Source organism: Arachis stenosperma, chromosome 7, assembly GCF_014773155.1.
Source record: "Arachis stenosperma cultivar V10309 chromosome 7, arast.V10309.gnm1.PFL2, whole genome shotgun sequence".
NCBI classification, from domain to species: domain Eukaryota; kingdom Viridiplantae; phylum Streptophyta; class Magnoliopsida; order Fabales; family Fabaceae; genus Arachis; species Arachis stenosperma.
In genome coordinates this window covers 51,630,628-51,657,233 of record NC_080383.1, presented here as the reverse complement: position 1 = coordinate 51,657,233, position 26,606 = coordinate 51,630,628, and the positions used below count along the sequence as shown (strand labels likewise).

Below are 26,606 nucleotides of genomic sequence, written 5' to 3'. Positions count from 1 at the left end.
AATAATTAGAAATAATATAATTAAATCCTTTATTTTCCCAAAACAGTAGTATCAATATCTTAAAATATTAGTTATTTAGTCCAAATCATATAAAAATCCTTATTATTTCACAATTACCAACTTTACCATTTAAATATATAACATAACTCAATAATTGTAAAATTAGATAAAATCTTAATTTAAATAGCCCAAACTCATTGTTTTTGGATTTCTAGAACTTGAAGTTGTAAATAGAAAATTAATCCATAATTATAGAGTTTGGATGAAAACCTTAATTTATTTCAAATCCAATTAATCAAAACTACCTTTAATTACTTTCACTAAGATAATTTATGAAATTAAAACTGTAAATATATATATGGTTTGAGATTAGTTAAAAATAGGACTTTTCAAAAGTCTTGGGTCTTACACCACCCAATAACCTTTTTATGTCTTCTTAGCACACTAAGCAGTTGCTCCTCTTGTTGGGAAGTGAGTTCCTTTGCAATGATAACTGGGAGCTTCTGATTGTCTTCAAGGTAGGCGTACTTGAGATGAGGTGGAAGGGGGCTTCAATTCCATTTTCAACTCACGGCTTGGTACTTGATCATCCAGAGCCATTGAAGGTAGCAGGGCGTCCTCAGTATGCTCAGATGGCTCCCCCACACTTGTACTTTGCTCCGTGTGCATCTCATCCATTGCTTCTTGGTGAACTTCTGCCATAGTCTCTTCAATAATGTCACATTTGAAGATGGAGTGGTCTTCTGGTGGGTGCTTCATAGCTTTGTCAAGGTTAAAGCTCACTGCTCTTCCATCCACTTCGAAGGAATAGGTACCCGAGAAGGCATCCAACTTGAACCGTGAAGTCTTCCCAAATGGCCTTCCCAGCAAGATGGATAAAGGTCTTCCGGAGTCATTAGGGGGCATCTCTAGAATGTAGAATTCGATAGGAAATGTCAGCCCCTCGATGCTCACCAGGACGTCCTCCGCAATGCCAACCACTGAAATTATGCTCTTATCTACCAAAACAAAATATGCTGCCGACCTTTTCAAGGGTGGGAGCCTCAAGGCATCATATACAAATAATGGCATAATACTAACACATGCACCTAAATCACACATGCAGTCAATAAATTGTACACCCCCTATAATGCAAGTAACCATGCATGGACCGGGGTCCCCACATTTTTCAGGTATAGCACCCATTAAGGTAGAAATAGAGCTACTTAAAGGAATAGTTTCTAAATCATGTATTTTATCTTTATGCATGAACAAATCTTTTAGAAACTTAGCATATTTAGGTACTTGTTGAATAACATAAAAAAGGGGAATAGTTACCTTAACCTTTTTGAAAATCTCTACCATTTTGGGGTCTAGCTCCACTTGCTTCTTGGTCCTCCTAGCAAGGTGTGGAAAGGGAATGGGAATGGCTTCTCTCACAGCATCATCTTCCTTAGGCACTCCATTCCTTGGTTGAGCAACTACTTCTTCAACCACATCATGTACCTCATTCTCTTCTTCAACATCCTCTACCTCAACAACATCCTCAACTTGAACATATTCTTTTGAGCTTGGCTCCTCGGGACTTCTCTCTGGCAATGTAGTTCTAGATCTCAAAGTGATGGTGTTGATTCTACCCTTGGGGTTGGGTAAAGATTGAGAAGTAAGTGCACTAGAGCTTGAAGGTTGATTGTTAGGGGTAGATGGTGGTTCCATTCGGGATATAAGAGCTTGTAGAGTTGAGGTAAGGCCGGTAAGGCTAGAGGTAAGTAAATTCTGAAGCTCTTTTTGTCCTTGTGGGGTAGAACGGAGTGTTTCATCTTGGTTAGAGGGAGGGGGAGGGTAAGTGATTTGAAGGGCTTGTTGTTGGTTGAATGGATGTGATGGTATTTATGTGGAAAAACGAATTTTTCCAAAACACCTAAAACTCACCGGCAAGTGTACCGGGTCGCATCAAGTAATAAAACTCACGGGAGTGAGGTCGATCCCACAGGGATTGAAGGATTGAGCAATTTTAGTTTAGTGGTTGATTTAGTCAAGCGAATCAAGTATTGGTTGAGTTGTTTGTAATTCGCAAAAACTAAATTGCAGTAAAATTAAAGGGAACTGAAATTAAAATGCTGAATCTTAAAGAACGAGAAATTAAATGGCAGAAACTTAAAACGCAAGAAATGTAAATTGCAGAATCTTAAAGTGCAAGAAATGTAAATGGCTTGAATAATAAAGGGAATCGGGAAGTGGGTTTGCAGAAATTAGACAAGAAAAAGTAACTTGCAAAGAACAGAAAAGTAGAAGATGACTTGAATTGAACCGGATCTAGAATGGAAATGTAAATGAACTTGAAAAGCATTCAACAGAGAAAATAAAATGATAATTCCAGATCTCAGGACTCAAGAGACTAAATAACCAAGTCTAGATCTCAATGCCTTCCTAGATCCAAATTCAGAGAGCAATTGCAAAATTTAAGAGGAAAGCAATGTAGAAATGTAAATTCAAGTTCAATTTCCAGAAGTTGCAGTAAGAAAACAGAGAGATCTCAAGGTGAGATTGAGACAGAATTTCCTCAATTCTTCAACACCCAAGACTCAAGACAAGTGTAGATGAAATTGAAAACAAGGAAACTAAGAGGAAGAGAATTCAATTCTTCTTCCCAGGGCTCAAAATCTCTCAACAACTCAAAACCCAAAAGCTTTCCAAAACTCCCAGCAATACTAAAAGAAAAATTCTCAGGGAAAGCTCTCCGAAAACTTAAATTCTAAGCTATTTATACACTCTCTTCAAATGATCTTCAAGCCTTGAATTGGGCCTTTCCTCTTGATGGAATTGGGTTGAAAAAGGCCTCTGTTGATTGCTCTTGGAGTTGGAGAGAAACCCATTGTGAACCGGGCCATGAATCACAAAAGTTTGAGTCAAAGTTTGAGGCAAATTTTGGCTCAAGCTTTTCATATCAGCTAAAGCCCCCTTGCTGTCATCCACGTTTGAGCTAAAGTTTGAGGTCAAACTTTAAGCCAAACGTGAATCCCCTTTGTATGCCTTGTGGCACCAACGTTTGCCAAAAAGCTTGAGACAAACGTTGGCGCAAGCTTTTGTTCCTCCAGGGTGTTGGTGTGTGGCACCAACGTTTGCCAAAAAGCTTGAGGCAAACGTTGGCGCAAGCTTTTTCCTCCAGGGTGTTGGTGTGTGGCGCCAACGTTTGCCAAAAAGCTTGAGGCAAACGTTGGCGCAAGCTTTTTCTTCATCTAGGGTGAATTCAATTCTTCCAAAAGTTTGAGCTAAAGTTTGAGGCAAGCTTTTGCTCAAGCTTTTTGTTCTCTCTTGCTCCTTGCCCTTTCTTCTTTCTTCAACCTTTTTCAAAGCTCTTTTCCCCTATCATCAATCAACCAAACACATCAAAGCTATGCTCAAAATCATGAGTTTGTTATTCTTTCAAAATATATGACAATTATAGTACAAAATCTCATGAAATTGCATTAATTCATCTATGGTTGATTGAATCAAAGGAAACATGAAGTTCTACCCAATTGGCTTACTTATGGCTCAAGAAAGTGCATAAAATCAATTGAAAACATAAGAAAAAGACTAGTGAAACTAGGCTAAGATGACTCGTCATCACAACACCAAACTTAAAACTTGCTTGTCCCCAAGCAAGAAAGGAATTATTGAGAAGAAAGAATGAAATGGAAGAGGGTGTTCATGCTAGCAGAGTATTATTGTTAGCTCATGGGGTTTTCATGTAGATATGTAAATACTCACTTCTTATTGACTTTTAGGCCTAGAAAGTCTCCCACAAGCATCAAGCAACACACTGCTATGACCTTTCATTATTCCTTTGTCCTTGACTATTATTTTTCTTCAAAAGCTCTAGTTCAGTGTCATGTGTAACAAGTTCTTTTCTTTCTTTATGCTTGACACATTATTCACCATAGACACTTGGCTCACATTCCTTCTTAGAACATTGATGCCCAGCACCTCTTTGGGTTACTAAATGCCTTGTAGTTAGGTTGCTCTTGATAATGGACTTTCAGTTGATGATCCCGGGTTAGTTAACCTAAGTCACCAAGTGTTGATGCACTCCAAAGAACTTAATAATCCAAGCAGATCCTAGTACAAAGACACCACAGGCATATATTCTAAGGTTCAAGCTATTGGTGTCTAGCTTTGTTTCTTTTTTTTTTCTTTTGTTCTGTTGCCACTTTTGGCTCTTTCTTTTCTCTTTTTGTTTTTCTTTTTAACCAAGGACTTTTTAGTTGATTGAGATTCATAGACAGTGAGCTACTTTCTACTTAAAAGGAGACAACCTAGTTCTCTTATTCACTAAAAGTGAGCTATCATACAATCACACATACATACCACCACTTACTTTTATTGTACTTCTATCTAACAAAGAACTATCTCACTTCACATTCCAAACATTTCTTTTATTGAATTAAAGATGCAGGGGACAAAACATGCTTTTAGTTAAGTGAAAGTAAACACACAAGCACACACTTAGACTAGCTTACTTATTTTAAGAGAAACAAACATAATGCAAAGACTATTAACTATAATAACTACTAAAGATGCAAAGACTATTTTAACAGATAGGATGCATGCTTTTTCTTTGTAGTGATGAACAAGGAGCAAGTCCACCTTTCATTTGTCATGCTTTTTCTTTCTTCTTTCATTTGCTTGGGTGTTGGTGTTCTCTGTGTCCAAGTTTGTTGTCTGTTGACCCCTCCAGAACCCAGCTCTATTCATCGTTTCTTCTACTCGATCTTCAAGGCTTATAGCTTTGCTTACTTCTATCTCACTTTTCTTTTTGAAGAACTCATCAAAAGTTGGGAATGCTGGATCCATGTTGTGCAGATGCTCTCCAATATAATTCAATTTAATTTGACTATTTATGTTGTAATCAGCTTAGACTTCATATCTTGCATCTTGAAGGGCTGTGAATTCCTTGAGAGCCCTCATATTTTCAGCTTGCATTTGTGCCAACTTCCCAAATGATTCGTGAGATTGAAAAGCATGCTCCTCTTGCATCACAAAGAATTTTGATTCAAACTCACTTTGTTGGTTCATCATTTTTAACTGCCATTCCTCTTGCTCTTGTTGGTGATTCATGTATTGTAGATGGTACTCCTCTTGCCTTTCTTGAATTCTTGTGTACTGTTGTGATAACCTTCCAATTGCTTCCTGCATCTGAGTCATGTTCAGATTGTCATGTGGTTGGACGTGTTGCGGTTCCTCTTCCTCTTGTGCCTCTTCTTCCTCTTGTGACTCTTCCTCCTCCATTGGTTCATCTCTTTGCCTTCTTCTTTGTGGTCTTCAGCTCTACTGTGTTTCAGTAACAATCATCATCCTTTCAATGGTTATAGGCATGCCCGGGTTCAACCATGTTGGGTTCTCGTCCTCCATTGGCACTTTAGCTTTTGCGCACAACCTCATAATGGTGCTTGGGTAGTACAACCAAGACCCGGCCAAGTTCTTCTCTGCAATTTTCTGGATATCCTTTGCAAGGATTTCATGAACTCTTACCTCTCCTCCCACCATGATGCAATGCAACATAATGGCTCTCTTCCGATTGACTTCTGAGGTGTTTACTGTGCCCAGAATTGACCTTTTTAATAGCTCATACCATCCCTTTGCTTCAGGGATAAGATCTCCTCTCCTCAGGTATTTGTATTTGTTCTTGTCATCTCCTTCCCACTCTGAGTTTATCACACAAATATCGCTTGCAATTTCATCATAATCCGGATCTCCATTTACCCTTTGGTGATATCCCGGCTCATTAAAGTGGGCTGTTCTTAGTCCCAAGACTTTCTTGATGGCGTTTGGACTAAAGTCTACTTCCATTCCCCGCACGTAGCTCTTGTATGTTGGGGCCTCACTCATGTTAAGCCTTGAGACATTGGCATAGAACTCTCTTATGATGTTAGTATTGATCCGGGTGATTGGTGAGATGAGTTCTTCCCACCTCCTCTTTCTAATCTTGTCCTTCATTTCTTGGCACCCTTCATCCGGTAGCAAGAGTGGAACCTCTGGATATATCTTCTTCTCATTCATCTATTCAATGTGCAACTGATGGTACCAAGATTTGAATCTCCATCGGTCATATTCAGGTGTACTCTCCTCCACCACGGGCTCTTTTCCTTTTCTTCGTTTGGTTCTTGAGGAAGACGCCATGATCACTTGCTTGGTTGATCTTCTTGAGGTTAAAGGGAGTGTGAAGAATGTTGGAGATTTGGATGTGTTTTAGGAAAAGAAAATATTTGAGGCTGAGCTTATATGATGAAGAATAATGAAGGGAATGGAGTTTGAATGGTTGGAGTGCAGGGAGTGTGCAACTCTTCGGTTATGTGCATGGCTTGAAGGTGGTGTCTTATAATCACTTATTTGAACAATGGAGGGCTGGGATGCAATTGGATACTTTTCAAATCAAAGGTGTGCATGTAAGGTTGAATGAGGACAAAACTTGCTTCTTCAAAGGTCTTCAACGTGCTCATTCCAAGGAGTGTGCAGATTCACTTTTTGAAGCATGTGATGGGATTTTGTCCTCATCCTATGCTCCCCCTTTGTCCTGTCTCTTTCATTGAGTGTTCTTTGACCACCTAACCATCACAACAAGACAACAAAGATCAACATTATCAAACCGTGGCAAGAATGCCTTCTTTATTAACAACTATGTGAACTTTCATTCTTTACATCCATTTTAACCGTGACTTTTCTTGGGGGACACCAAACTTAATGTTTGGTCATATAGTTTAAAAATGTTTCTTCCTCCAACTAGTGTTCTTGAAATCCCAATGTTACTCTTTTTTTTTCATGAAGAATCAATTGTGTCCCTTAATTAGTGCATCAAGGTTTGATGAACACCAAACTTGTCTCTTGTTAAGGGGTAAATGTGAGATGCCAGCAGTTAATCACAATTGATGCCTTCATCACAGAATGTAATTTCTTTTCAATTGTAAAGTCCAGAAAGTAACAATGTATGATCATTGGTGCATGATTTTTAAATTTCATGAATGAAAAAAAATTGATCTTCTGAAAATATCCACATATGCAGACACCAAACTTAGTGTTTGGTCATATGCTTCATCAGGATAACTAAGCATATAGTCTGAAAATGTTTGTAATACTGGTTTGGTGTGCTTGAAGGCACACCAAACTTAGAAGTCTTAGCATATGTTTCAAAACAGTGCATGCATTCATTAAGTGCGTTCATGAAAGAAAAAATTCATGCTCGGATGATCATAGCTTATTGAATTTAAAATGACAGAAATCTTAAATCATGGGTTGCCTCCCATGGAGCGCTCTTTTATTGTCACTAGCTTGACACTGGGGCTTTCTTTTATGGTGGTTGATGATTGTAGTGCCTCAACTTGTCTCCCCTGGCTGTGATCCTCTTCTTTGTTCTCTGGTGTTCAATTTCAGCATGCTCTAATGAGAGTATATTGCTGACAGTGTAATAGTCATCAGTCTGTTGGCTTGCTCCCAATTGTTGATAGATCAATTGCACTTTATCACCTTTGAAAAGCCCTTCTGTTGGAATCTTTCTGTTCTTCCAACCCCTTTTTGTCTTGTTTCTGTGTTTCTTGCTCAATAGACATCTCGGCTACTTGTTCCTCTGTTGTCTCTTGATTTTCTTCTTGCTCTTGATGGTTATCTTCCAACATTTCTTCCACCAAACTCTCTATCATATCCACTCTCATGTAATCCTCTTGCTTAGAAATGTGTTGCATTGACTTGAAAACGTTTATGACCATTTGTTCATTGTGGACCCTGAAGATCATCTCTCCTTTTTCTACATCAATGATGGCTCTTGCTGTGGCTAAAAATGGCCTTCCTAAAATGATTGAATTGTTTCCTTCCTCTTTAGTATCCAAAATCACAAAATCTGCTGGGAAAATAAACTCCCCAACCTTCACCAACAGGTTTTCCACAATTCCATTGGGTGTTTTGATTGATCTGTCAGCCATGACCAATGACATCCTGGTGGGTTTAAACTCTTCTATGGCAAGCTTTCTCATCATTGATAGAGGCATTAGGTTGATACTGGCACCAAGGTCACAGAGAGCTTTGTTGAGAACCATTCTGCCAATAGTGCATGAGACTACAAAGCTTCCTGGATCCTTGAGTTTTGGTGGAATGCCTCTTTGAATCACAGCACTACATTCCTTGGTGAGTAACATAGTTTCCTTCTCAAGCCAGCTCCTCTTTTTGTTGATAAGCTCCTTCAAAAACTTGGCATACAAAGGCATTTGTTCCAATGCTTCAGCCAAGGAAATGTTGATCTCCAGCTTCTTGAAGGTCTCAAGGAACTTATGAAAATGTTGGTCCTTAGTTTCTTTGCTGAACCTCTGGGGATATGGCAGTGGAGGTGTGATGCTCTTTCCCACTTGCTGTTGTCCCTGAATCACTTCTTTTGAACTGTGTGACTGGTTGTTCTTCTCTTTGAGTTTCTCAGTGTCCTTGTTTGGCGTCACAACTTGACCCTCAGCTTCATCTGCCTTTGTTGGCTTTTCATCTTCTATTGGTCTTTTGCTGCTCTCCATTTGCTTCTTTGTAGTGTCATTGTTGCTCATCAATGTTCTCCCACTCCTTAATTGTATCGCCTTGCATTCTTCCTTAGGATTTGGGATTGTGTCACTCGGTAGGGAACTTGATGGTCTTTCTGTTGCAAGGTGTTTAGAGAGCTGGCCAATTTGCCTCTCTATATTCTTCATGGAGGCTTCATGGTTCCGTGTTGTCAATTCTTGGCGCTTCATCATCTTCTCCATTAACATTTCTAAGTTGGTGATTGATGAGCGGATAATTTGTACGCTTTTTTGCATTGTTTTTAGTATGTTTTTAGTATGATCTAGTTAGTTTTTAGTATATTTTTATTAGTTTTTAGTTAAAATTCACTTTTCTGGGCTTTACTATGAGTTTGTGTGTTTTTCTGTGATTTCAGGTATTTTCTGGCTGAAATTGAAGGTTCTGAGCAAAAATCTGATTCAGAGACTGAAAAGGACTGCAGATGCTGTTGGATTCTGACCTCCCTGCACTCGAAGTGGATTTTCTGGAGCTACAGAAGCCCAATTGGCGCGCTCTCAACGGCGTTGGAAAGTAGACATCCTGGGCTTTCCAGCAATATATGATAGTCCATACTTTGCCCAAGATTTGATGGCCCAAACCGGCGTTCAAAGTCACCTCAAGAAATTCCAGCGTTAAACGCCGGAACTGGCACCTAAATGGGAGTTAAACGCCCAAACTGGCATAAAAGCTGGCGTTTAACTCCAAGAGGAGTCTCTACACGAAAATGCTTCATTTGCTCAGCCCAAGCACACACCAAGTGGGCCCGGAAGTGGATTTTATGTCATTTACTCATCTTTGTACACCTTAGGCTACTAGTTTTCTATAAGTAGGACCTTTTACTATTGTATTTGACATCTTGGTAGCTATCTTTGAGTTTTATGCTATCTTAGATCATTGGGAGGCTGGCCTCACGGCCATGCCTAGATCTTGTTCTTATGTATTTTCAACGGTGGAGTTTCTACACACCATAGATTAAGGTGTGGAGCTCTGCTGTACCTCGAGTATTAATGCAATTACTACTGTTCTTCTATTCAATTCCGCTTGTTCTTGTTCCAAGATATCACTTGTTCTTCAACTTGATGAATGTGATGATCCGTGACACTCATCATCATTCTCACTCATGAACAAGGTGACTGACAACCACTCTTGTTCTACAAGCATATGAGGCTTAGTGAATATCTCTTGGATTCCTGATAACACGATGCATGGTTGATCGCCTGACAACCGAGTGCTCGCCTGACAAACGAGCCAGCCATTCCGTGAGATCAGAGTCTTCATGGTATAGGCGAGAACTGATGGCGGCATTCAAGAGAATCCGGAAGGTCTAACCTTGTCTGTGGTATTATGAGTAGGATTCAATGAATGAATGACTGTGACGTGCTTCAAACTCCTAGCAGGCGGGGCGTTAGTGACAGACGCAAAAGGATCGATGGATTTTATTCCGGCCTGACCGAGAACCGACAGCTGATTAGCCATATGCTGTGACAGAGCATGGGAACATTTTCACTGAGAGGATGGGAGGTAGCCACTGACAACGGTGAAACCCTACATGAGCTTGCCATGGAAAGGAGTAAGAAGGATTGGATGAAGACAGTAGGAAAGCAGAGAGACGGAAGGGAAGGCATCTTCATACGCTTATCTGAAGCTCTCACCAATGATATACATAAGTATCTCTATCTTTATCTTTATGCTTTATTCGTTTATCACTATACCCATTTGAGTCTGCCTGACTGAGATTTACAAGGTGACCATAGCTTGCTTCATAACAACAATCTCCGTGGGATCGACCCTTACTCGCGTAAGGTTTATTACTTGGACGACCCAGTGCACTTGCTGGTTAGTTGTGCGAAGTTGTGTTTATGCCATGGTATTGTGCACCAAGTCTTTGGAGCCATTACTAGGGATTATTTCGTGTATTAAAAAGTATTGATCACAATTTCGTGCACCAAGTTTTTGGCGCCGTTGCCGGGGATTGTTCGAGTATGGACAAAGTAGTGATCACAATTTCGTGCACCAAGTTTTTGGCGCCGTTGCCGGGGATTGTTTGTGTATGGACAACTGACGGTTCATCTTGTTGCTTAGATTAGGTATTTTTTCTTCAGAGTTCTTAAGAATGAATTCTAGTGTTTCATGATGATCTGTTGAAATCTGGCTGGCTGAGAAGCCATGTCTAATCTTATTGGACCGAGGTTTCAACTAATCATCACAATAACTTGTTGATCTCTATCAATCTTGCTATTGGAGCAATGATCTGCTAAGGCTTGGCTGGCCATTGGCCATGTCTAGTGTTTTGGACCGAAGCTTTCTTTGGAAGCTTGGCTGGCTGTGAAGCCATGTCTAATTCCTGGACCGGAGTCTTAGACTAGCATTGCAATGATTCCTGGAAATTCAAATTGAGAAATTCTGAAACCTTTATTTTCTTTTCCACTTAATTTTCGAAAAAAAAGCACAAAAAAATTAGAAAATCATAAAAACCAAAAATATTTCTTGTTTAAGTCTAGTGTCTCATTTTAAGTTTGGTGTCAATTGCATGTTTCTGTTCTTCTTGCATTTTTCGAATTTATGCATGTGTCTTCATTAATCTTCAAGTTGTTCTTGATGATTTACTTGTTTTGATCTTTGAATTCTATTGACTTGAGTGTTTTGTTGTTTCTCATATGCATTCTTATTTTGTTAGTGTCAATAGTATACAAACTGCTAAGTTTGGTGTCTTGCATGCATTGTTATTTGATTATTCCTCATTATCAAAAATCCAAACATTTTTTTAATTTGTGTCTTTTCAAGTCAATAATACAAAGAATTGAAGATTCAGAACATACTGCAGAGGAATTATACAGAAAAAGCTGGGCGTTCAAAACGCCCAGTGAAGAAGGACAGACTGGCGTTTAAACGCCAGCCAGGGTACCTGGTTAGGCGTTTAACGCCCAAAAAGGTAGCATTTTGGGCGTTAAATGCCAGAATGGATACCATTCTGGGCGTTTAACGCCAGGATGGCACTAGGGGGAAGATTTTGTTTTTCAAATCAATTTTTTTTCAAGTTTTCAAAGTTTTTCAAAATCAAATCTTTTTCAAATCATATCTTTTCAATCAAATGTTTTCAAAATCAATTTCTTTCCTTTTTCAAAGATACTTACTAACAATTAATGATTTGATTGAACATCTCAAGTTTGTTGCCTTTTCTGTTGAGAAAGGTCTAATGTTTGAATCATATCTTTTCTTGTTAGGCAAGTCATTAATTTTTAAAATCAAATCTTTTTAAAAATTGTTTTCAAATCATATCTTTTAAAATTGTTTTCAAATCAAATCTTTTCAATCATATCTTCTTAACCACATCTTTTTCAAAATAAGTTTTCAATCAAATCTTTTTAACTTCTAATTTCAAAATCTTTTTTTTTTTCAAAAAATCACTTGATTTCTTTCTCACTTTTATTTTCGAAAATCAATTAAGTGTTCTTCAAAATGTTTTCAAAAATCTTTTTAATTGAATTTTCGAAAATCTTCTTCCTCTCTTCCCACATCCTTCTATTTATGGAGTACTACTCCTTCTTAATGCACAATTCGAACTCTATCTAATCAAGTTCGAATTCTTCTACCTTCTTTCTTCTATTTTTCTTTTCCTCTGACACCTCAAGGAATCTCTATACTGTGACATAGAGGATTCCACATTTTCTTGTTCTCTTCTCTTTCATATGAGCAGGAGCAGAGACAAAGGCATTCTTGTTGAAGCTGACCCTGAACCTGAAAGGGCCTTGAAGCGAAAGCTAAGAGAAGCTAAGGCACAACTCTCTTTGGAGGACCTAACCGAATTCTTCAAAGAAGAAGAAGACATGGCAGCTGAAAACAACAACAATGCCAACAATGCAAGGAAGGTGCTGGGTGACTTTACTGCACCTACTCCCGACTTCTATGGGAGAAGCATCTCTATCCCTGCCATTGGAGCAAACAACTTTGAGCTTAAGCCTCAATTAGTTTCTCTAATGCAACAGAATTGCAAGTTCCATGGACTTCCATTGGAAGATCCTCATCAGTTTTTAGCTGAATTCTTGCAAATCTGTGACACTGTCAAGACTAATGGGGCTGACCCTGAGGTCTACAGACTTATGCTATTCCCTTTTGCTGTAAGAGACAGAGCTAGAATATGGTTGGACTCTCAACCTAAAGAAAGCCTGGACTCATGGGAAAAGCTAGTCAATGCCTTCTTGGCAAAATTCTTTCCACCTCAAAAATTGAGTAAGCTTAGAGTGGAAGTCCAAACCTTCAGACAGAAGGATGGTGAATCCCTCTATGAAGCTTGGGAAAGATATAAACAATTGATCAGAAAATGTCCATCTGACATGCTTTCTGAATGGAGCATCATAGGTATTTTCTATGATGGTCTCTCTGAACTGTCCAAGATGTCTTTGGATAGCTCTGCTGGAGGATCTCTTCATCTGAAGAAGACGCCTACAGAGGCTCAAGAGCTCATTGAAATGGTTGCAAATAACCAATTCATGTACACTTCTGAAAGAAATCCTGTGAACAATGGGACAAGTCAGAAGAAAGGAGTTCTTGAGATTGATACTCTGAATGCCATTTTGGCTCAGAACAAGATATTGACTCAACAAGTCAATTTGATTTCTCAAAGTTTGTCTGGAATGCAAAATGCACCAAGCAGTACTAAGGATGCTTCATCTGAAGAAGAAGCTTATGATCCTGAGAACCCTTCAATGGAAGAGTTGAATTACCTAGGAGAACCCTATGGAAACACCTATAATTCTTCATGGAGAAATCACCCAAATTTCTCATGGAAGAATCAAGAGAGACCTCAACGAGGTTTCAACAATAATGGTGGAAGAAACAGGTTTAGCAATGGCAAGCCTTTTCCATCATCTTCTCAGCAACAGACAGAGAATTCTAAGCAGAACCCCTCTGACTTAGCAACCATGGTCTCTGATCTAATCAAAACCACTCAAAGTTTCATGACTGAAACAAGGTCCTCCATTAGAAATTTGGAGGCACAAGTGGGACAGCTGAGTAAGAAAATTACTGAACTCCCTCCTAATACTCTCCCAAGTAATACAGAAGAAAATCTAAAAGGAGAGTGCAAAGTCATAACCATGGCCGAATCTGGAGAGGAGGGAGAGGAAGTGAACGCCACTGAGGAAGACCTCAATGGGCATGCACTAGCCTCCACAGAGTTCCCCAATGAGGAACCATGGGAATCTGAGGCTCAAAATGAGACCATAGAGATTCCATTGGACTTACTTCTGCCTTTCATGAGCTCTGATGAGTATTCTTCCTCTGAAGAGGATGAGTATGTCACTGAAGAGCAAGTTGCTAAATACCTTGGAGCAATCATGAAGCTAAATGACAAGTTATTTGGAAATGAGACTTGGGAGGATGAACCCCCTTTGCTCACCAAAGAACTGGATGACTTGTCTAGGCAGAAATTACCTCAAAAGAGACAAGATCCTGGGAAGTTTTCAATACCTTGTACCATAGGCACCATGACCTTCAAGAAGGCTCTGTGTGACTTAGGGTCAAGTGTAAACCTCATGCCTCTCTCTGTAATGGAGAAGCTAGGGATCTTTGAGGTACAAGCTGCAAGAATCTCACTAGAGATGGCAGACAATTCAAAGAAACAAGCTTATGGACTTGTAGAGGATGTTCTGGTGAAGATTGAAGACCATTACATCCCTGCTGATTTTATAGTCTTAGAGACTGGGAAGTGCAAGGATGAATCTATCATCCTTGGCAGACCCTTCCTAGCCACAGCAAAGGCTGTGATTGATGTTGATGGAGGTGAACTGATCATTCAAGTGAATGAAAAATCCTATGTGTTTAAGGCTCAAGGATATCCCTCTGTCACCATGGAGAGGAAGCATGAAAAGCTTCTCTCAAATCAGAGACAAACAGAGCCCCCACAGTCAAACTCTAAGTTTGATGTTGGGAGGCCACAACCAAACTCTAAGTTTGGTGTTGAACCCCCACATTCAAACTCTAAGTTTGGTGTTGGGAGGTTCCAACATTGCTCTGAGTATCTGTGAGGCTCCATGAGAGCCCTCTGTCAAGCTACTGACATTAAAGAAGCGCTTGTTGGGAGGCAACCCAATGTTATATTTTATCTATTTTCTTTGGTTATTTTATGTTTTTTGTAGGTTGATGATCATGAGAAGTCACAAAATCAATTGAAAAAGCAAAAACAGAATGAAAAACAGGAAGAAAAATAGCACACCCTGGAGGAAGAACTCACTGGCGTTTAAACGCCAGTGAGGCTAGCAGTTGGGCGTTTAACGCCCAGTCTGGCACCATTCTGGGCGTTTAACGCCAGAAAGGGGCTCCAGACTGGCGTTAAACGCTAGAAAAGGGCAAGAACCTGGCGTTAAACGCCAGGAATGGGCACCAGCCCGGCTTTTAACGCCAGAATTGGCTCAAAACGTGATTTTGAATACCATTTGGTGCAGGGATGACTTTTCCTTGACACCTCAGGATCTGTGGACCCCACAGGATCCCCACCAACCTCACCACTCTCTCTTCTTCACCCATTCACCAATCACCTCAATACCATACCCCTCCCCTATATAAACCCTTCTTCATCCCTTCATTTTCACACAACCTAAACACCACTTCTCCCCCTCCTTGGCCGAATACATAAGCCACTCCCTTTTTCCTCATTTCTTCTTCTTCTACTATCTTCTTTCTTCTTTTGCTCGAGGACGAGCAAACCTTTTAAGTTTGGTGTGGTAAAAGCGTTGCTTTTTCGTTTTTCCATAACCATTTATGGCATCCAAGGCCGGAGAAACCTCTAGAAAGAGGAAAGGGAAGGCAAAAGCTTCCACCTCCGAGTCATGGGAGATGGATAGATTCATCTCAAGGGTGCATCAAGACCACTTCTATGAAGTTGTGGCCTTGAAGAAGGTGATCCCCGAGGTCCCCTTTTCACTCAAAAAGGGTGAATATCCGGAGATCCGCCATGAGATCCGAAGAAGAGGTTGGGAAGTGCTTACCAACCCCATTCAACAAGTCGGAATCTTGATGGTTCAAGAGTTCTATGCCAATGCATGGATCACCAAGAACCATGATCAAAGTGTGAACCCGGATCCAAAGAAGTATCTTACTATGGTTCGGGGGAAATACTTGGATTTTAGTCCGGAAAATGTAAGGTTAGCATTCAACTTGCCCATGATGCAAGGAAATGAACATCCTTACACTAGAAGGGTCAATTTTGATCAAAGGTTGGACCAAGTCCTCACAGTCATATGTGAAGAGGGCGCACAATGGAAGCGAAATTCAAGAGGCAAGCCGGTTCAATTGAGAAGGCATGACCTCAAGCCCGTGGCTCGAGGATGGTTGGAGTTTATCCAACGCTCAATCATTCCCACTAGCAACCGGTCCGAAGTTACTCTAGACCGGGCCATCATGATTCATAGCATCATGATTGGAGAAGAAGTGGAAGTTCATGAGGTTATAGCCCAAGAACTCTATAAAGTGGCGGACAAGTCTTCCACCTTGGCAAGGCTAGCCTTTCCTCATCTCATTTGTCACCTCTGTTATTCAGTTGGAGTTGACATAGAAGGAGACACCCCCATTGATGAGGACAAGCCCATCACCAAGAAAAGGATGGAGCAAACAAGAGACCCCTCTCATCATGAGATCCCTGAGATACCTCAAGGGATGCACTTTCCTCCACAAGACTATTGGGAGCAAGTAAACACCTCCCTAGGAGAATTGAGTTCCAACATGGGACAACTAAGGGTAGAGCATCAAGAGCACTCCATTCTCCTCCATGAAATTAGAGAAGATCAAAGAATCATGAGAGAGGAGCAACAAAGACAAGGAAGAGGCATTGAGGAGCTCAAGCACTCCATAAGACCTTCAAGAGGAAGAACAAGCCGCCATCACTAAGGTGGACCCGTTCTTTAATCTCCTTGTTCTTTATTTCCTTGTTTTTCGAAATTTTCATGCTTATGATATCCATGTTTGTGTCTTATGATCATTAGAGTCTTAGTGTCTATGCCTTAAAGTTATGAATGTCCTATGAATCCATCACCTTTCTTAAAAATTGTTCTTAATTGAAAAAGAAAAGAATTGCATGAATTTTGAATTTTATAACAGTTTAATTATTTTGATGTGGTGGCAACACTTTTGTTCTATGAATGTATGCTGAACAGTGCATATGTCTTTTGAATTTGTGGTTCATGAATGTTGGCTCTTGAAAGAATGATGAAAAAGGAGACATGTTACTGAGGATCTGAAAAATCATAAAAATGATTCTTGAAGCAAGAAAAAGCAGTGAATACAAAAAAAAAAAAAAGAAAAGGGAAGAAAAGAAAACGAAAAAAAAAACGAAAAAAAAAGAGAAAAAGAAAGAAAAAGAAAGAAATTAAGTTGTGATCCAAGGCAATAAGAGTGTGCTTAAGAACCCTGGACACCTCTAATTGGGGACTTTAGCAAAGCTGAGTCACAATCTGAAAAGGTTCACCCAATTATGTGTCTGTGGCATGTATGTATCCGGTGGTAATACTGGAAGACAGAGTGCTTTGGGCCACGGCCAAGACTCAATAAGTAGCTGTGTTCAAGAATCATCATACTTAACTAGGAGAATCAATAACACTATCTGGATTCTGAGTTCCTAAAGAAGCCAATCATTCTGAATTCCAAAGGATAAAGTGAGATGCCAAAACTATTCAGAGGCAAAAAGCTAAAAGCCCCGCTCATCTAATTAATACTGATCTTCATAGATGTTTTTGGAGTTCATTGCATATTCTCTTCTTTTTATCTTATTTGATCTTCAGTTGCTTGAGGACAAGCAACAATTTAAGTTTGGTGTTGTGATGAGCGGATAATTTGTACGCTTTTTGGCATTGTTTTTAGTATGTTTTTAGTATGATCTAGTTAGTTTTTAGTATATTTTTATTAGTTTTTAGTTAAAATTCACTTTTCTGGGCTTTACTATGAGTTTGTGTGTTTTTCTGTGATTTCAGGTATTTTCTGGCTGAAATTGAAGGTTCTGAGCAAAAATCTGATTCAGAGACTGAAAAGGACTGCAGATGCTGTTGGATTCTGACCTCCCTGCACTCGAAGTGAATTTTCTAGAGCTACAGAAGCCCAATTTGAGCGCTCTCAACGGCGTTGGAAAGTAGACATTTTGGGCTTTCCAGCAATATATGATAGTCCATACTTTGCCCAAGATTTGATGGCCCAAACCGGCGTTCAAAGTCACCTCAAGAAATTCCAGCGTTAAACGCCGGAACTGGCACCTAAATGGGAGTTAAACGCCCAAACTGGCATAAAAGCTGGCGTTTAACTCCAAGAGGAGTCTCTACACGAAAATGCTTCATTTGCTCAGCCCAAGCACACACCAAGTGGGCCCGGAAGTGGATTTTTATGTCATTTACTCATCTTTGTACACCTTAGGCTACTAGTTTTCTATAAGTAGGACCTTTACTATTGTATTTGACATCTGGTAGCTATCTTTGAGTTTTATGCTATCTTAGATCATTGGGAGGCTGGCCTCACGGCCATGCCTAGACCTTGTTCTTATGTATTTTCAACGGTGGAGTATCTACACACCATAGATTAAGGTGTGGAGCTCTGCTGTACCTCGAGTATTAATGCAATTACTACTGTTCTTCTATTCAATTCCGCTTGTTCTTGTTCCAAGATATCACTTGTTCTTCAACTTGATGAATGTGATGATCCGTGACACTCATCATCATTCTCACTCATGAACAAGGTGACTGACAACACTCTTGTTCTACAAGCATATGAGGCTTAGTGAATATCTCTTGGATTCCTGATAACACGATGCATGGTTGATCGCCTGACAACCGAGTGCTCGCCTGACAAACGAGCCAGCCATTCCGTGAGATCAGAGTCTTCGTGGTATAGGCGAGAACTGATGGCGGCATTCAAGAGAATCCGGAAGGTCTAACCTTGTCTGTGGTATTATGAGTAGGATTCAATGAATGAATGACTGTGACGTGCTTCAAACTCCTAGCAGGCGGGGCGTTAGTGACAGACGCAAAAGGATCAATGGATTTTATTCCGGCCTGACCGAGAACCGACAGCTGATTAGCCATATGCTGTGACAGAGCATGGGAACATTTTCACTGAGAGGATGGGAGGTAGCCACTGACAACGGTGAAACCCTACATGAGCTTGCCATGGAAAGGAGTAAGAAGGATTGGATGAAGACAGTAGGAAAGCAGAGAGACGGAAGGGAAGGCATCTTCATACGCTTATCTGAAGCTCTCACCAATGATATACATAAGTATCTCTATCTTTATCTTTATGCTTTATTCGTTTATCACTATACCCATTTGAGTCTGCCTGACTGAGATTTACAAGGTGACCATAGCTTGCTTCATAACAACAATCTCCGTGGGATCGACCGTTACTCGCGTAAGGTTTATTACTTGGACGACCCAGTGCACTTGCTGGTTAGTTGTGCGAAGTTGTGTTTATGCCATGGTATTGTGCACCAAGTCTTTGGAGCCATTACTAGGGATTATTTCGTGTATTAAAAAGTATTGATCACAATTTCGTGCACTAAGTTTTTGGCGTCGTTGCCGGGGATTGTTCGAGTATGGACAAAGTAGTGATCACAATTTCGTGCACCAAGTTTTTGGCGCCGTTGCCGGGGATTGTTTGTGTATGGACAACTGACGGTTCATCTTGTTGCTTAGATTAGGTATTTTTTCTTCAGAGTTTTTAAGAATGAATTCTAGTGTTTCATGATGATCTGTTGAAATCTGGCTGGCTGAGAAGCCATGTCTAATCTTATTGGACCGAGGTTTCAACTAATCATCACAATAACTTGTTGATCTCTATCAATCTTGCTATTGGAGCAATGATCTGCTAAGGCTTGGCTGGCCATTGGCCATGTCTAGTGTTTTGGACCGAAGCTTTCTTTGGAAGCTTGGCTGGCTGTGAAGCCATGTCTAATTCTTGGACCGGAGTCTTAGACTAGCATTGCAATGATTCCTGGAAATTCAAATTGAGAAATTCTGAAACCTTTATTTTCTTTTCCACTTAATTTTCGAAAAAAAAGCACAAAAAAATTAGAAAATCATAAAAACCAAAAATATTTCTTGTTTAAGTCTAGTGTCTCATTTTAAGTTTGGTGTCAATTGCATGTTTCTGTTCTTCTTGCATTTTTCGAATTTATGCATGTGTCTTCATTAATCTTCAAGTTGTTCTTGATGATTTACTTGTTTGATCTTTGAATTCTATTGACTTGAGTGTTTTGTTGTTTCTCATATGCATTCTTATTTTGTTAGTGTCAATAGTATACAAACTGCTAAGTTTGGTGTCTTGCATGCATTGTTATTTGATTATTCCTCATTATCAAAAATCCAAACATTTTTTTAATTTGTGTCTTTTCAAGTCAATAATACAAAGAATTGAAGATTCAGAACATACTGCAGAGGAATTATACAGAAAAAGCTGGGCGTTCAAAACGCCCAGTGAAGAAGGACAGACTGGCGTTTAAACGCCAGCCAGGGTACCTGGTTGGGCGTTTAACGCCCAAAAAGGTAGCATTTTGGGCGTTAAACGCCAGAATGGTATTCTGGGCGTTTAACGCCAGGATGGCACTAGGGGGAAGATTTTGTTTTTCAAATCAATTTTTTTTCAAGTTTTCAAAGTTTTTCAAAATCAAATCTTTTTCAAATCATATCTTTTCAATCAAATGTTTTCAAAATCAATTTCTTTCCTTTTTCAAAGATACTTACTAACAATTAATGATTTGATTGAACATCTCAAGTTTGTTGCCTTTTCTGTTGAGAAAGGTCTAATGTTTGAATCATATCTTTTCTTGTTAGGCAAGTCATTAATTTTTAAAATCAAATCTTTTTAAAAATTGTTTTCAAATCATATCTTTTAAAATTGTTTTCAAATCAAATCTTTTCAATCATATCTTCTTAACCACATCTTTTTCAAAATAAGTTTTCAATCAAATCTTTTTAACTTCTAATTTCAAAATCTTTTTTTTTTCAAAAAATCACTTGATTTCTTTCTCACTTTTATTTTCGAAAATCAATTAAGTGTTCTTCAAAATGTTTTCAAAAATCTTTTTAATTGAATTTTCGAAAATCTTCTTCCTCTCTTCCCACATCCTTCTATTTATGGAGTACTACTCCTTCTAAATGCACAATTCGAACTCTATCTAATCAAGTTCGAATTCTTCTACCTTCTTTCTTCTATTTTTCTTTTCCTCTGACACCTCAAGGAATCTCTATACTGTGACATAGAGGATTCCACATTTTCTTGTTCTCTTCTCTTTCATATGAGCAGGAGCAGAGACAAAGGCATTCTTGTTGAAGCTGACCCTGAACCTGAAAGGACTTTAAGCGAAAGCTAAGAGAAGCTAAGGCACAACTCTCTATAGAGGACCTAACCGAATTCTTCAAAGAAGAAGAAGACATGGCAGCCGAAAACAACAACAATGCCAACAATGCAAGGAAGGTGCTGGGTGACTTTACTGCACCTACTCCCGACTTCTATGGGAGAAGCATCTCTATCCCTGCCATTGGAGCAAACAACTTTGAGCTTAAGCCTCAATTAGTTTCTCTAATGCAACAGAATTGCAAGTTCCATGGACTTCCATTGGAAGATCCTCATCAGTTTTTAGCTGAATTCTTGCAAATCTGTGACACTGTCAAGACTAATGGGGCTGACCCTGAGGTCTACAGACTTATGCTATTCCCTTTTGCTGTAAGAGACAGAGCTAGAATATGGTTGGACTCTCAACCTAAAGAAAGCCTGGACTCATGGGAAAAGCTAGTCAATGCCTTCTTGGCAAAATTCTTTCCACCTCAAAAATTGAGTAAGCTTAGAGTGGAAGTCCAAACCTTCAGACAGAAGGATGGTGAATCCCTCTATGAAGCTTGGGAAAGATATAAACAATTGATCAGAAAATGTCCATCTGACATGCTTTCTGAATGGAGCATCATAGGTATTTTCTATGATGGTCTCTGAACTGTCCAAGATGTCTTTGGATAGCTCTGCTGGAGGATCTCTTCATCTGAAGAAGACGCCTACAGAGGCTCAAGAGCTCATTGAAATGGTTGCAAATAACCAATTCATGTACACTTCTGAAAGAAATCCTGTGAACAATGGGACAAGTCAGAAGAAAGGAGTTCTTGAGATTGATACTCTGAATGCCATTTTGGCTCAGAACAAGATATTGACTCAACAAGTCAATTTGATTTCTCAAAGTCTGTCTGGAATGCAAAATGCACCAAGCAGTACTAAGGATGCTTCATCTGAAGAAGAAGCTTATGATCCTGAGAACCCTTCAATGGAAGAGGTGAATTACCTAGGAGAACCCTATGGAAACACCTATAATTCTTCATGGAGAAATCACCCAAATTTCTCATGGAAGAATCAAGAGAGACCTCAACAAGGTTTCAACAATAATGGTGGAAGAAACATGTTTAGCAATGGCAAGCCTTTTCCATCATCTTCTCAGCAACAGACAGAGAATTCTAAGCAGAACCCCTCTGACTTAGCAACCATGGTCTCTGATCTAATCAAAACCACTCAAAGTTTCATGACTGAAACAAGGTCCTCCATTAGAAATTTGGAGGCACAAGTGGGACAGCTGAGTAAGAAAATTACTGAACTCCCTCCTAATACTCTCCCAAGTAATACAGAAGAAAATCCAAAAGGAGAGTGCAAAGCCATAACCATGGCCAAATCTGGAGAGGAGGGAGAGGAAGTGAACGCCACTGAGGAAGACCTCAATGGGCATGCACTAGCCTCCACAGAGTTCCCCAATGAGGAACCATGGGAATCTGAGGCTCAAAATGAGACCATAGAGATTCCATTGGACTTACTTCTGCCTTTCATGAGCTCTGATGAGTATTCTTCCTCTGAAGAGGATGAGTATGTCACTGAAGAGCAAGTTGCTAAATACCTTGGAGCAATCATGAAGCTAAATGACAAGTTATTTGGAAATGAGACTTGGGAGGATGAACCCCCTTTGCTCACCAAAGAACTGGATGACTTGTCTAGGCAGAAATTACCTCAAAAGAGACAAGATCCTGGGAAGTTTTCAATACCTTGTACCATAGGCACCATGACCTTCAAGAAGGCTCTGTGTGACTTAGGGTCAAGTGTAAACCTCATGCCTCTCTCTGTAATGGAGAAGCTAGGGATCTTTGAGGTACAAGCTGCAAGAATCTCACTAGAGATGGCAGACAATTCAAAGAAACAAGCTTATGGACTTGTAGAGGATGTTCTGGTGAAGATTGAAGACCATTACATCCCTGCTGATTTTATAGTCCTAGAGACTGGGAAGTGCAAGGATGAATCTATCATCCTTGGCAGACCCTTCCTAGCCACAGCAAAGGCTGTGATTGATGTTGATGGAGGTGAACTGATCATTCAAGTGAATGAAAAATCCTATGTGTTTAAGGCTTAAGGATATCCCTCTGTCACCATGGAGAGGAAGCATGAAAAGCTTCTCTCAAATCAGAGACAAACAGAGCCCCCACAGTCAAACTCTAAGTTTGATGTTGGGAGGCCACAACCAAACTCTAAGTTTGGTGTTGAACCCCCACATTCAAACTCTAAGTTTGGTGTTGGGAGGTTCCAACATTGCTCTGAGTATCTGTGAGGCTCCATGAGAGCCCTCTGTCAAGCTACTGACATTAAAGAAGCGCTTGTTGGGAGGCAACCCAATGTTATATTTTATCTATTTTCTTTGGTTATTTTATGTTTTTTGTAGGTTGATGATCATGAGAAGTCACAAAATCAATTGAAAAAGCAAAAACAGAATGAAAAACAGGAAGAAAAACAGCACACCCTGGAGGAAGAACTCACTGGCGTTTAAACGCCAGTGAGGCTAGCAGTTGGGCGTTTAACGCCCAGTCTGGCACCATTCTGGGCGTTTAACGCCAGAAAGGGGCACCAGACTGGCGTTAAACGCCAGAAAAGGGCAAGAACCTGGCGTTAAACGCCAGGAATGGGCACCAGCCCGGCGTTTAACGCCAGAATTGGCTCAAAACGTGATTTTGAATGCCATTTGGTGCAGGGATGACTTTTCCTTGACACCGCAGGATCTGTGGACCCCACAGGATCCCCACCAACCTCACCACTCTCTCTCTTCTTCACCCATTCACCAATCACCTCAATACCATACCCCTCCCCTATATAAACCCTTCTTCATCCCTTCATTTTCACACAACCTAAACACCACTTCTCCCCCTCCTTGGCCGAATACATAAGCCACTCCCTTCTTCCTCATTTCTTCTTCTTCTACTCTCTTCTTTCTTCTTTTGCTCGAGGACGAGCAAACTTTTTAAGTTTGGTGTGGTAAAAGCGTTGCTTTTTCGTTTTTCCATAACCATTTATGGCATCCAAGGCCGGAGAAACCTCTAGAAAGAGGAAAGGGAAGGCAAAAGCTTCCACCTCCGAGTCATGGGAGATAGATAGATTCATCTCAAGGGTGCATCAAGACCACTTCTATGAAGTTGTGGCCTTGAAGAAGGTGATCCCCGAGGCCCCCTTTTCACTCAAAAAGGGTGAATATCCGGAGATCCGCCATGAGATCCGAAGATGAGGTTGGGAAGTGCTTACCAACCCCATTCAACAAGTCGGAATCTTGATGGTTCAAGAGTTCTATGCCAATGCATGGATCACCAAGAACCATGATCAAAGTGTGAACCCGGATCCAAAGAATTATCTTACTATGGTTCGGGGGAAATACTTGGATTTTAGTCCGGAAAATGTAAGGTTAGCATTCAACTTGCCCATGATGCAAGGAAATGAACATCCTTACACTAGAAGGGTCAATTTTGATCAAAGGTTGGACCAAGTCCTCACAGTCATATGTGAAGAGGGCGCACAATGGAAGCGAGATTCAAGAGGCAAGCCGGTTCAATTGAGAAGGCATGACCTCAAGCCCGTGGCTAGAGGATGGTTGGAGTTTATCCAACGCTCAATCATTCCCACTAGCAACCGGTCCGAAGTTACTCTAGACCGGGCCATCATGATTCATAGCATCATGATTGGAGAAGAAGTGGAAGTTCATGAGGTTATAGCCCAAGAACTCTATAAAGTGGCGGACAAGTCTTCCACCTTGGCAAGGCTAGCCTTTCCTCATCTCATTTGTCACCTGTTATTCAGTTGGAGTTGACATAGAAGGAGACACCCCCATTGATGAGGACAAGCCCATCACCAAGAAAAGGATAGAGCAAACAAGAGACCCCTCTCATCATGAGATCCCTGAGATACCTCAAGGGATGCACTTTCCTCCACAAGACTATTGGGAGCAAGTAAACACCTCCCTAGGAGAATTGAGTTCCAACATGGGACAACTAAGGGTGGAGCATCAAGAGCACTCCATTCTCCTCCATGAAATTAGAGAAGATCAAAGAATCATGAGAGAGGAGCAACAAAGACAAGGAAGAGACATTGAGGAGCTCAAGCACTCCATAAGACCTTCAAGAGGAAGAACAAGCCGCCATCACTAAGGTGGACCCGTTCTTTAATCTCCTTGTTCTTTATTTCCTTGTTTTTCGAAATTTTCATGCTTATGATATCCATGTTTGTGTCTTATGATCATTAGAGTCTTAGTGTCTATGCCTTAAAGTTATGAATGTCCTATGAATCCATCACCTTTCTTAAAAATTGTTCTTAATTGAAAAAGAAAAGAATTGCATGAATTTTGAATTTTATAACAGTTTAATTATTTTGATGTGGTGGCAACACTTTTGTTCTATGAATGTATGCTTGAACAGTGCATATGTCTTTTGAATTTGTGGTTCATGAATGTTGGCTCTTGAAAGAATGATGAAAAAGGAGACATGTTACTGAGGATCTGAAAAATCATAAAAATGATTCTTGAAGCAAGAAAAAGCAGTGAATACAAAAAAAAAAAAAGAAAAGGGAAGAAAAGAAAACGAAAAAAAAAACGAAAAAAAAAGAGAAAAAGAAAGAAAAAGAAAGAAATTAAGTTGTGATCCAAGGCAATAAGAGTGTGCTTAAGAACCCTAGACACCTCTAATTGGGGACTTTAGCAAAGCTGAGTCACAATCTGAAAAGGTTCACCCAATTATGTGTCTGTGGCATGTATGTATCCGGTGGTAATACTGGAAGACAGAGTGCTTTGGGCCACGGCCAAGACTCAATAAGTAGCTGTGTTCAAGAATCATCATACTTAACTAGGAGAATCAATAACACTATCTGGATTCTGAGTTCCTAAAGAAGCCAATCATTCTGAATTCCAAAGGATAAAGTGAGATGCCAAAACTATTCAGAGGCAAAAAGCTAAAAGCCCCGCTCATCTAATTAATACTGATCTTCATAGATGTTTTTGGAGTTCATTGCATATTCTCTTCTTTTTATCTTATTTGATCTTCAGTTGCTTGAGGACAAGCAACAATTTAAGTTTGGTGTTGTGATGAGCGGATAATTTGTACGCTTTTTGGCATTGTTTTTAGTATGTTTTTAGTATGATCTAGTTAGTTTTAGTATTTTTATTAGTTTTTAGTTAAAATTCACTTTTCTGGGCTTTACTATGAGTTTGTGTGTTTTTCTGTGATTTCAGGTATTTTCTGGCTGAAATTGAAGGTTCTGAGCAAAAATCTGATTCAGAGACTGAAAAGGACTGCAGATGCTGTTGGATTCTGACCTCCCTGCACTCGAAGTGGATTTTCTGGAGCTACAGAAGCCCAATTGGCGCGCTCTCAACGGCGTTGGAAAGTAGACATCCTGGGCTTTCCAGCAATATATGATAGTCCATACTTTGCCCAAGATTTGATGGCCCAAACCGGCGTTCAAAGTCACCTCAAGAAATTCCAGCGTTAAACGCCGGAACTGGCACCTAAATGGGAGTTAAACGCCCAAACTGGCATAAAAGCTGGCGTTTAACTCCAAGAGGAGTCTCTACATGAAAATGCTTCATTTGCTCAGCCCAAGCACACACCAAGTGGGCCCGGAAGTGGATTTTTATGTCATTTACTCATCTTTGTACACCTTAGGCTACTAGTTTTCTATAAGTAGGACCTTTTACTATTGTATTTGACATCTTGGTAGCTATCTTTGAGTTTTATGCTATGTTAGATCATTGGGAGGCTGGCCTCACG

At 40.0% G+C, this 26,606-nt stretch overlaps 1 protein-coding gene and 2 non-coding genes across 3 annotated transcripts; all 3 read right to left on the bottom strand.

The window, feature by feature from the left end:
* Window positions 1–7,478: 7,478 nt before the first annotated feature.
* LOC130939790 (uncharacterized) lies at window positions 7,479–8,540 on the bottom strand. Its single transcript, XM_057867866.1, has one exon. The coding sequence runs from the start codon at window positions 8,538–8,540 to the stop codon at window positions 7,479–7,481; it is 1,062 nt and encodes a 353-aa protein (XP_057723849.1).
* Window positions 8,541–12,764: 4,224 nt separating this feature from the next.
* Window positions 12,765–12,868, bottom strand: LOC130943040 (small nucleolar RNA R71). The gene has a single exon (XR_009071578.1). It is a non-coding gene; the product is annotated as a small nucleolar RNA R71 (small nucleolar RNA).
* An 8,474-nt stretch (window positions 12,869–21,342) lies between these two features.
* Window positions 21,343–21,446, bottom strand: LOC130943039 (small nucleolar RNA R71). Its single transcript, XR_009071577.1, has one exon. It is a non-coding gene; the product is annotated as a small nucleolar RNA R71 (small nucleolar RNA).
* Window positions 21,447–26,606: the final 5,160 nt, after the last annotated feature.